This window comes from Cyprinodon tularosa, unplaced genomic scaffold, assembly GCF_016077235.1.
Source record: "Cyprinodon tularosa strain WSP-4 unplaced genomic scaffold, ASM1607723v1 ctg933, whole genome shotgun sequence".
NCBI lineage: Eukaryota > Metazoa > Chordata > Actinopteri > Cyprinodontiformes > Cyprinodontidae > Cyprinodon > Cyprinodon tularosa.
In genome coordinates, this window is record NW_024039711.1 from 298757 (window position 1) to 310776 (window position 12020).

At 44.9% G+C, this 12020-nt stretch overlaps 1 protein-coding gene across 2 annotated transcripts in view; it reads right to left on the reverse strand.

The window, feature by feature from the left end:
- The window catches only part of LOC119776449 (NT-3 growth factor receptor-like), a 61216-nt gene that overhangs the window by 25568 nt on the left and 23628 nt on the right, over nucleotides 1–12020 (reverse strand). For both annotated transcript variants that reach the window (XM_038274845.1, XM_038274844.1), the window contains exons 4-6: nucleotides 10658–10729; nucleotides 7340–7494; nucleotides 6864–7006 (exon numbers count right to left, since the gene is read on the reverse strand). In XM_038274845.1, coding sequence (XP_038130773.1) covers nucleotides 6864–7006; nucleotides 7340–7494; nucleotides 10658–10729 — 370 coding nt within the window. The remainder of the gene's footprint in view (nucleotides 1–6863; nucleotides 7007–7339; nucleotides 7495–10657; nucleotides 10730–12020) is intronic.

Genomic DNA, 12020 nt, shown 5'->3' on the forward strand with positions numbered 1-12020 from the left:
CCGAGCATACCCTCCGAGCCAAACCTGAAGACTCACACTCTGGATTTCCAAGCAGCTCTGGATACCGAGCTGAAAACTCAAGCCAAGGTCAAATTCATCTCTAGAAGTAAGACGCTGAAACAGCTTACGGACTCTGCAAAACCAAGTCATCTCTGGACCCAACAGTTCCGCTCCCAAAGCCACTTCTACGCACCTCAAGGTACAAACCTGAACACAACCAAGATCAATCCCAACCAAGCCTCCGCTAACAGTACTGTCTCTCTCACAGACTCCAGTGAACCAGTCCCAGACCAGAACCAGTTCAACTGTTCATTCATTCATGTTTGTTCCTCAATAAACTGTTTAAAACGTTCCCTCTGAGTCGTCAGTGTTCTGCATTTTGGGCCTCTCTGTTTACCCATCATGACAGAACACTGCGGCCAGACACAAGGCCCAGCAGACCACCTTCGCCGTCGTTTGGAAGAACAAGATGTCCAAATACAAGGACAAACTCAGACCCTCCGTGAGTTGTACTGTTTGGTTGAAACGCATAATCATATGCTCCAAAGTTACGCTAATTACATGAGTAGTGCTAACACCGCTCCAGCAACCCAACCATTTCCGGGTCCAGTTCCTCCTCCGAGGTCACCGGCCGTGACGTCATCCGAGTTCCGCCCAAGTCTCCCAGAAAAGTTTTCTGGTAACGTAAATGATTGCAAGGGATTTTTATTTCAATGTCGACTCATTTTCCAGAACTCTCCTGGCAGTTTTCCCACGGACCACAAGAAAATTACCTTCATTCTTTCTCAGTTAACAGGAAGAGCTCTGGCATGGGCTCAAGCCAGATTTGCCTCAGATGAAAGCCTTGATTGTCGTTATACAGATTTCATTTCAGAGTTTTCCCAAGTTTTCAACCAGGACACCGATCAAACCCTTGATTCACGAGCTCTTTTTCATCTTAAACAGGGAAATTCTTCAGTGGCTGAGTTTTCCATAAACTTCCGGGTTAAAGCGGCTGCTTCCGGATGGAACCAGGGTGCCTTAAAAGGAGCTTATTTTGAGGCTTTAAACGAACATATTAAAGATGAGTTGGCTACCCTTGATGAACCGGCTACACTCGAGGAATTGATTCAGTTAACCATTAAGCTGGACAATCGGATTCGGGCTAGAAACAGCCTTAGGCACAGGAATTTGGGGTTAATTTCTTCTGTCCCCGCCTCAAATAATGTGACTGTTGTTTCTGCTCCCACAGAACAATTATCCAGACCAAAGCTTAAGAGCCAGCCTCTCTCTATGCCTGTTCAGGCTACTCATTCTGGAGATACTGAAATGGAGCCTATGCAGGTTGGACACACTAGGCTGACTCCACAGGAAAGACAAAGGAGATTTCTGGGCAAACTTTGCATTTATTGCGGTGAGAGTGGACACTTCATCGCCTCATGCCCAGCAAAATCAAAAGCCGGGGCCCGTCAGAGGTTTTGAGGAGTCTGACGGGCCACGAAGAAACTGAAAAACCTCCTCGTCTCATGCTTCCTGCCACGCTGTTTGTTTCAGACCAGAGCCTCTCTTTCTCAGCTTTCATTGACTCTGGATGTGAACGAAACTTAATTGATTCTAATCTCGTCCAACAGCTTCAAATTGCTACAGTTCCGTTAAACCAGCCTCTCAGGGTCTCTGCGATCGATGGGAAGAAACTTCATCAAGTCACCCACCAAACTCAACCTCTTGAGCTTCTAATCTCAGGTAACCATCGAGAGTCCATAACCTTCTTTGTTTTTTCATCCGCATGTTCCCCTCTGGTGCTGGGTTTTGAATGGCTGGAGAAGCATAATCCCCATATAAATTGGACTGATCGTCATGTGGAGTCCTGGTCCACATTGTGTCATGAGACATGCCTCCGTTCTGCAGCTCCCGCTGTGGGGCCCCCTAGAGGTGGGGGGGAGATGGACGTCCCTGACCTTTCTTCGGTACCTCCTGATTACCATGATTTGGCTCCTGTTTTCAGTAAGGTCAGTGCTTCGTCCCTTCCACCACACAGACCATATGACTGTGCCATCGAGCTGTTACCCGGGGCTCTGTTACCCAGCAGTAGACTCTATAACATTTCCAAACCAGAATGTGAGACGATGGAAAAATACATTAACGAGTCGCTAGCTGCAGGAATAATTCGCCCATCTTCATCCCCGCTGGGCGCAGGATTTTTCTTTGTTGGAAAAAAGGATGGTTCTTTAAGACCCTGTATTGATTATAGAGGCCTGAACCAAATTACAACCAAAAATAAATATCCTCTTCCTCTGCTCGCCTCAGCCTTTGAGCCCGTTCAAGGAGCTACCGTTTTCACTAAGCTCGATTTAAGAAATGCCTATCATCTCCTTAGGATACGTGAAGGGGATGAGTGGAAGACGGCATTTAAGACTCCCTTGGGCCAATTCGAGTATTTGGTCATGCCTTTTGGATTAACTAATGCCCCTGCATGTTTTCAGGCTTTGGTGAACGATGTTCTCAGAGACTTTCTAAATGTGTTCGTGTTCGTCTACATAGATGATATTCTAATCTACTCCAAGGATCTTTCTGAGCATAAGAGACATGTCCGCCTGGTTCTTCAGAGACTGCTGGAGAACAAACTTTTTGTAAAGGCTGAGAAATGTGAGTTTCACCAATCTTCAGTTACCTTTTTGGGGTTTGTGCTCGAGGGCGGGCAGGTTAAGCCTTCCGAAGAAAAAATAAAAGCAGTTTTGGAGTGGCCTGTTCCAGAAAACCGCAACCAGTTACAAAGATTTTTGGGTTTCGCTAATTTCTACCAGAGGTTTATCAGAAATTACAGCCAAACCGCCCTCCCATTAACTGCCTTGACATCATCCAAGAGAGTCTTCCAATGGTCCTCCGAGGCACAATTTGCATTTGACAAACTCAAAACCTTGTTTTCCAGAGCTCCAGTGCTGATCCAACCAGATCCATCTAAACAATTCATCCTTGAGGTTGACGCTTCTGACTCCGGCGTGGGGGCAGTCTTGTCCCAAAAACTCGACTCAGATCAACAAATCCACCCCTGTGCCTTCTTCTCACGTAAGCTCTCTCCCGCAGAACATAATTACGACGTTGGTGACCGAGAACTTTTGGCTATCAAGTTGGCCCTGGAGGAGTGGAGACACTGGCTAGAAGGAGCGGAGCATCCAGTTCTAGTGTGGACTGATCATAAAAATCTCGCCTACATCCAGTCCGCAAAACAAGCGACTCCTCGACAGTCAAGGTGGTCTCTCTTCTTTTCACGCTTTAACCTCATTATCTCCTACAGACCAGGATCAAAGAACATCAAACCCGATTCTCTCTCTCGTCTCTACGCTGTGGATCAACCCGAGTCACCTCAACCTGTCCTCCCTGCCTCATGTACTGTTGGAATGGTCACCTGGGAGATCTCTGATTTAATCAACGCTGCTCTGGCCACGGAACCTGATCCAGGTAATGGTCCACCTAATCGAACCTATGTCCCTCGTCTGTCAGGTCTCGCCTCATCCAATGGATGCATTCCGCAAAATTCTCCGCTCATCCGGGGGTAAGCCAAACAGTTTATCTGATCTCAAGACGTTTTTGGTGGCCCACTCTTCATGGAGATGTTAAAGAATACGTATCGGCCTGCTCCACCTGTGCACGGAACAAGGCCTCACATCAAGCACCCTCTGGTTTGCTGCAACCTCTCCCTGTGCCCACACGTCCATGGTCCCACATTGCTATTGATTTCGTCACTGGTCTCCCTGATTCTCGAGGTATGTCCACAATTTTCACCATCGTAGATCGATTCTCCAAGTCCTGTCACCTGATCCCTCTCAGAAAGCTTCCTACGGCCTTCCAAACCGCTCAACTGCTGATAAAGCACGTCTTCCGTCTCCATGGAATTCCACAGGACATCCTCTCAGATCGTGGACCCCAATTCATCTCACAGGTTTGGAAGGCCTTCTGCTCTGCTCTCAATTGCAAAGTTTCACTAACCTCTGGCTATCATCCCCAGTCCAACGGTCAAACTGAGAGGATGAATCAGCACCTCGAATCCACCCTCAGATGTCTCACTTCGAACAACCCCACCGATTGGAGCCTGTATCTCACCTGGATAGAATACGCTCACAACTCACTCAAGTCTGCTTCTGCCGGTCAATCCCCCTTCCAGGTCAGTCTCGGCTATCAACCACCTCTATTCCCCGCAGATGAGAGAGAGATATCGGTAAAATCAGTCAATCACCACATCCGTCGCTGCCAGCGCATTTGGAGAGAGACCATCAACACACTCAACCGCTCCTCCGAGACCACCAAGAAGTTCGCTGACTCCAAGAGACGCCCAGCCCCCGAGTACTCTGTTGGACAGGAAGTCTGGCTGTCCACCCGGGACATTCCCCTCAAGGGGATGTCCCGCAAGTTGTCTCCTAAGTTCATCGGTCCATACAAGATCATCCAAGTCATCAATACCTCCGCCATCCGTCTTCAACTTCCCCCGACACTCCGAATTCATCCCACGTTCCACGTCTCCCAGGTAAAACCCGTAATTTCAAGTCCCCTTTGCCCTCCGTCCGACTCCCCTCCACCCGCCCTGGAAGTTGATGGACATCCGGCCTTCACCGTCCGCCGGATCGTGGACTCCCGTCGGCGAGGTCGCGGCTGGCAGTACCTCGTCGACTGGGAGGGCTACGGTCCGGAGGACCGACAGTGGGTTCCTGGTTCCTATATCCTCGATCCTTCACTCATCGAGGAGTATGAGCGCTCCCTCCCATCAACTTCTTCCGCACCGCCAAGAGGCGGTCGTTGAGGGGGGGTACTGTTGGGAGCTGGAGAAATACCAACTTTCTACAGCAGAGTCCGCCCTGGATCCTCTCAGCTGAGCTGTCTGCGCACCTGCTGCTGATCATCTCATCTGGAGGACCAGACTACATAAGCTGTCTTCAGACCTTGCCTCGACGCCGCAGTGTCTTGATCAGTTGGTTAGCACCTAAGCCATAGATCCTCTGAGAACCAAGTTATCTCTGAGTCCTGTTTGGATTCTAACCCTTTTTGTCTCTGCTTCCAGGTTACCTGTTTTTCTCCTGTGAAGCTCTGGAAGAGCTTAACCTGCCGAGCCTACCCTCCGAGCCAAACCTGAAGACTCACACTCTGGATTTCCAAGCAGCTCTGGATACCGAGCTGAAAACTCAAGCCAAGGTCAAATTCATCTCTAGAACTAAGACGCTGAAACAGCTTACGGACTCTGCAAAACCAAGTCATCTCTGGACCCAACAGTTCCGCTCCCAAAGCCACTTCTACGCACCTCAAGGTACAAACCTGAACACAACCAAGATCAATCCCAACCAAGCCTCCGCTAACAGTACTGTCTCTCTCACAGACTCCAGTGAACCAGTCCCAGACCAGAACCAGTTCAACTGTTCATTCATTCATGTTTGTTCCTCAATAAACTGTTTAAAACTTTCCCTCTGAGTCGTCAGTGTTCTGCATTTTGGGCCTCTCTGTTTACCCATCATGACATGTATGTATGTATGTATATATATATATATATATATATATATATATATATATATATATATATATATATATATATATATATATATATATACATACATGTGTGAGTATGTATGTGTATAAAATCACCTGAACAAAAAAAAAAAATGGGATTGGAAAAAAAGATTTCTAGAACAAAAAATGTTTGACAAAAAATATTTTATTGTTAATAAAATCAATAAATGAAAAAATCTTAAGGTAAAAAAACAACAAAAAAGCTGAAAATGTATTCTTGAAATCAATTTTTTAAATATTTATGGCAGATTTTTGATAGCTTTATCTTTATCAGTACTAATTCATCTGATTTTGAATGTAACTGCTCCATAGTTCTTAACAGGACCTCACTAATACACTGACATTACTAAAGGGTGAGCCTGCCATTGGTCAGGATGGGTGATCATCTTCTTGATGGGGAAAAAGCAGAACCCACCGCCTATGGAAGAAAAACTCTCATTGGAATCTTTTTTTTAAACACTGAATTTTTATCTGGTAAAAATTTGCCTGAAAAAAGTTTGACTGCAAACCCTTTTAGTGAACTCCAGCCAAAGCCATCTACCCTCCATGCAGTTCAGCAGCTTCTCGCCAATGAAATTAGCTCATTTGGTCACGTGACACAACAGTTGGATGAATGAGGAGTTTTTCCTTTTTAAAAAGATATGAATACAAAACGTCAGGTAGCTACTAATAGACGTCCATCAGATTTTTCCATCTAATGGGACTGGGTGAAATAACTGAGCCGATCACAGATAGTGGGGCACCCCCGTCTGCCAAGGCTTTTGGTTTGATCCGGAAGAAGCGGCCGACGGCAAACTCACTTTTTTTCCTGACAAAATGAGGCAATTTCATTGGTTAGAATCTGTATGACTGCATTGAGTGTTGATTGCTTTGGCTTGAGTTCACCAAAAGGTCGACAAATTTGGAGTCAAACGTTTTGAAGGGGAATTTTTTACAGCTGAATTTTCACCACATGAAAATTAATTGTAAGGAATTCGATGTGTAAAAAACAAACAAAAATCAGTGTTTAAAATTTGGTGTAAAAAAAAAAAAGCCAGATTCCAATGAGACTCTTTCTTCCATAAGCGCCCATCGTATGAGGGGGTGAAGGTTGTTTTACGTTTAAATGGCACCATAGACAATAAGAGCCACTGACTCTCTGTAAATTCAACTGAACAGTAAGGACTGATAAAATAGTTCTGAAAGGTCAGGCCTCTGTCAAGCTGACTGGACTTCCACAAAGCCGCGTATTAAGCATGTTTAGTATTTGAAGGCACTATATATGTGTGCTTCTATGTATGGAGAGACAAGCAGAGATGCAGCAGAGAGCAGAGCCTCTGCCAGTGACATACCCCGTGTTCAGGTATAGAGCGCAAGCGGTCAGCGGGCCAGTCCACCTCTGGTATTGGTGATCCTGAACCATTGCAGATCACCGTAACTTGACCACCTTCAACAACTATTATGTTGCTGTGACTGACGCTGACAACCGGCAGGTCTGGAACAGAGAAGCAGAGGTTGTTCATGTGCTAGCTGGCCAATGTCCGCCGTTCAATGCTCATTTTCAAAACTACAGTGGTGATCAGCAGTTAAACATCCCCCTTCATGGTAATGGACAGTTTATTTAAGCCTTTTCAGTTCTTAAAGGAAAAGTCAGCTCATATTCAGAATTCAAACTTCAGAAAGTTCTTTAAATATGAAATTATTCCATCCTGTTCAATAAATAATCAGCGTTTTTAATTCAGAGTAATTTTCATTTGAATGTGCTTTACTGGAGGCATCCATGTTTGGATATTTTTGGATATTATTCCTATAAAACGCTGCTTCTAACCACAGTTGGTGACATTCATGTCCATCAGAAGAATTTCAGCGTCTCCAGTGGAGCAGGTAAGCTGTTGGTTGCTAAGGCCGGCCCGTCCGCTCTGCTGCCACAGCTGAAGCCAGCGGATCTCACAGCCACAGGGAAACACCACCTCCTCCATATGCCTGCACACACAAGAGATAACGGAGCTAGTAGCCTCCAAACCAGGGGCGGATTTAGGAAATGTGGGGCCCTAGGCAGAGACAAACAGGGGGTCCTCTGAAATGAAAAGACAGCACATAAAACAGACCCATTCTACAGATAGAGAAATGTTAATAGAATAGACATCCATTATCTGTTCTAGGTTTTGTCCCTCTCTTCTTGTCCCTTTTCTTCTTGTTTTCCTCTCTATGTTTTGTACTCAGCTGACTTTTCATGCTGTCTCTAAAGGAATGAAAGATTTTTTCCAAGCACTAAGCTCACTTAGCTGATTGCTCCTTCCTGTGTTTCCAAAAAGGCCAAAGTAAATAACCCAGTCCTTCTTTTCACTGTAGACAAGCCACGATCTGCTTATCTGTTCTCCATTTTTCATTTGGATGAAATAATAGCTGCATGAATTATGACAGCAGACAAGATAGAGGAGAGCAGGAGGCGGGGTTACCAATCTACGTGCTCTGGAGAGCAGAGTTCGCTGCTTTTAGATGTCTCCAAAGTCTCCAGTAGCAGACTTAGGGCCCTAGGCAGCTGCCTAATATTGCCTCATGGTAAATTCCCCCCCTTCTCCAAACCCCTCAGTCAGCTCTGTCAGAGGTGGTCTATGGAGGACAGTGAAGAAAGAGTAAGCGCTGAAGGCAGTGGTGCACACTGGAATTGCAGGGTTTGTTAATAAAGCCTTAAATAGAAGTGTTTTCATGTTTTCCCCCAAACTGTAGCCTGATCTCAGCCTCTCTCTCTAAAAGTCTCCCAGTGAACTGTTATGCTACGTTCACACCTAACGCTGTTTGGGCAGCAGAAGCAGCCGCTTTACAAGCAAAGTCTACGGTTGACAGGCATAAAGATGCATCAAAAGGTCCTGCAGCCAGTGGCAGCTCCAGAAATGTTTCATGTGGGGGGGCAGATGGGGCCACTAAAAATCTTTGGGTGGCCATTGAAACTAAAAGCCATAAGATCTAGCTTTTAATCTAGTACTGCGATAAACATGATTTAAGTAAACACCTACTCATATCTTGGTTTATTGTGGGATTTTTAATGTTACGTCGCTAGTTGTGCATAACGGGATAAAATGCTAAACTGATGCTACTACAATTTCCAATGGCCAATGCCACCCCTGGCCACTCCCTGGTAGCGCCACTGCCTGCAGCTCTTCTAGAGCAGCAGGAGCAGCCCGTCTTGAGTCATCTGAGCAGCTGAAGCTTCCTGAGCATCTGAGGTCATTTTAAGAGTTCGAGTTCGAATCAGGCCTGCGATCCTTTGATCCTTTGATGCATGTCTCTCACCCCCCCCCACCCCTTTCCTGTCAGCCTACTGTCGAAAAAATGAGCCACTAGTGTTGTAATAACTAAAAAAAAAAGTATATATAATTCAGCCATTTAATTCCACACTCCTTAGCAATTGGTGGCATATATGCAACATTAGGTGTTTGTATCTTAGTAGTAAAATTGTTTTTAAATTGTCTATATTGGTTCACACCAAACTCAGTTAAAAGGACCCTTTTGAAAGTGATAAGTGTTGGGATCCGGAGGCTTGCCCACCAGAGGGCGCCAAGGATTCCTTCCTGGGGTTTGTTTTTCTGTTTGGTTTCTGGGTTCTGTCTGCCTTTCTCCTACAGAGGGCGTTCTAGGTCTCCTGAAGTTGGAACTGACTTCACCAGCTGTTTCTCATCTGCTCATCAGGAGACCAGGATATAAGCAGCGGCAGGACTACACTCCAGCGCCAGAGTGTTAAGCCAGTTATGGTTAGCAAGCCTGAGCCAACCAGCCTGTCTGATTCTCTGACTCCCCTGAAAACCTGAACTTGAACCTGATCAGTTTTTGTCTTCTCTGCTTCTTAGGAAGAGACCTGACTGAACCCTGGAACTCTGGAAGAGTTTCTCTGCTGAAATCTGCCTGCCAGCTCTCAGGAGCTCATCTGAAGGATCTAACTGTCTGGACCTGCCTGCCCGCTCTCAAGAAGAGGATCGGAAAAAACTCTCGACCTGAACACTGATAAGTCTGAAGTCGAGCCCTGCCGTTGTTTAGCCCTCTGCCAACTACTAGCCTCTGGACCCTCCTGGTTCCCTCCCTCTGCTGCAAGCCTGAAACACGACACAGAGAACCCTGTGTGACCAGTCCCGGATCTGTTTCCCAGCATCTGTATATTAATATTGTCTTTGTTTTAATAAACAGTCAAACTTTTCATCTGACTCCGTGTGTGTTCTGCATATGGGTTAGGAACCTAATCCCATCATGACAATAAGCAGTTAATGATGTCAGAGTTAAACAATCTACAGTAGCAGCCATTCAAAATGGCCCTTCCCTGTCAAACGGTCGCCAACTTCCAGCCACTGGAGTGACCCGCCCTTCAGTACATTTTTACTGACTCCACCCTTTCACTTACAGGGTCTGACCAGGAGATGGCGCTTCTCTTCAGATCTTAATGTCCACAAATCATGATGGAAAAAAAATATTTCAGTACAAAGATTGATGTTTAAAAATGAATCTAAGGGGACCGGCCAAGGGCCATTCAAGGACAGAGAGGAAGTTTGAATGGCTACTTCTACAATTGTTGTATTTCAAGGGAAAAATTTCTCCGACATCTTTGTTTCTAATAGTCCGAATTTGTTGAAATGCAGGCAGAGGATTTCTCTCCTGTCCTCTTCGTTGTTTCTAAGATCACAAATGATTTTTTTCCGGCATTTAGGCAATTTAAGACTTATTTTATGGACCTTTGAGTCATTTATTCTTTTATTATTCCAAAGCTGACTAGAGTAGTAACCTTCATCTACATACTGTTGGAAGTTCTGAATTTATTCCAGGGATGAACCCCAATCACCCACTTACTTTTGTCTGAACTTATTCCAAACAACGGTATGATTTAATTAGAATAGAATAGAAAAGAAAATCCCTTTATTATCCCAAAATGTGGAAATTCTGGGAAATTATCAAATACTTTCTGTTTCTTTAAGGAAATAAAACTTTTTAAGGTTTGAAGCATAATTTTGACCATGTGTGGATCAGACTGCTGGTCTGTGCTCTGTTAGCAAACCAGGCAGAAGCACTGGAAGACCACTATAGCGTAGATAACTCTAGAGAGTATTGGTAATGTGAGCTAACAGCAGTTTATTGAGGACAAATCCAAGACTTTACTTACAGTTCTGAGAGCTGCAGATATTCAAAGACCTGCCAGGACAACGTCTTCAACATATAGTTCCTGGACAGATTTCTGATGGAGGCATTGAGAAAAGAGACAAGAAGAAATTAAATCTACATGGGAGGGGGAGAATCAGCTATGAATGGATTAGAATTTTATCTAAAGTGGTCAAACAAAAAAAGAGCATAAATCTGATTTTTAAAGGAAAAGTCCGCTCATATTTAGAATTCAAACTTCTGAAAGTTCTTTAAATATAAAATTATTCCATCCTGTTCAATAAATGATCAGTGTTTTTAATTGAGAGTAATTTTCATGTGAATGTGCTTTACTGGAGGCATCCATGTTTGTCAAAGAACACTACTGCCACCTACTGGTTTGTGACGTCACGTTGCGGTATCGGCTGTTGATCAAGTCCCAGTGCTGTATCTGGTGTTTGTCACAACGCGCTATTATCCAAGACATCTTGAAAACATTCTTCTTCCAAATGTTGGCTACATATCACGTGTTTTTTCTCTGGCCAGAAGTTCGATGGCAAATCCTCCCTCTTCAAGTTGGCGATCCAACGACCAACCCGTCCGTGGAGGATCAGGAATCAGAAAGGTGAAATAACTCTTTTTTTTTTTTTTTTTTCACTTTTACCCGATGTATTCTAACATCCAGCTGCCATGCACGCGGTCATTGTCAGTTTCACTATAGCTCTGGTGAATTTCAATGGTGAAGTCCTCTGGAAATCTTCAATAATTGTTTTTGATTGCAGATATTTCTAGTAGTTCCCATTGATTCTGCTTGTAAAGCGGGGAGAATGGCGCTAGGCTTACCGCACCGTGACATCACTGCTGGAAGATGGCAGGAGGGAGGGGTTACTATATTTGGGCTAAAATGGCCGCTCCCAGACTCAGTGATCGCAACGAAAATGATTGCTTTTATTTTTTTACTGATTAACACAAAATTCATTAAATATGTCAGGACTCCAGTATTTGTGTTTGTCTGTTTGACTTGTTTTTTGTGTTTCTCCCTTCCACCACCAGGAGGCGCCTGGCTCTGGTTCGCCTCCTCACACACCTGCGAACGGTTGCCTCATCACCAGACTGCTCTTAAGCTGCTGGTTGCTACTACCTCGACGCCAGAGTGTTTGTCAGTTTGGAGTACTCTAGCCAAGCCTTGTTTATTCTGAGCCTAATCTGAGTTTTTGCATTTCAAGTTTTTGTTCTCTAGCCAAGCTGAGATCATATTGAGTTTGACTTAGTGCTTGTCTCCCTGAGATTCAACTCTGTTTGTTTTTGCCTTTCGGCAGGAAGCCTTCCTGCAAACTGGACCGTTCCGGACCGCTTCTTCCAAGTGGGATCAACTGAGTCTTACACTG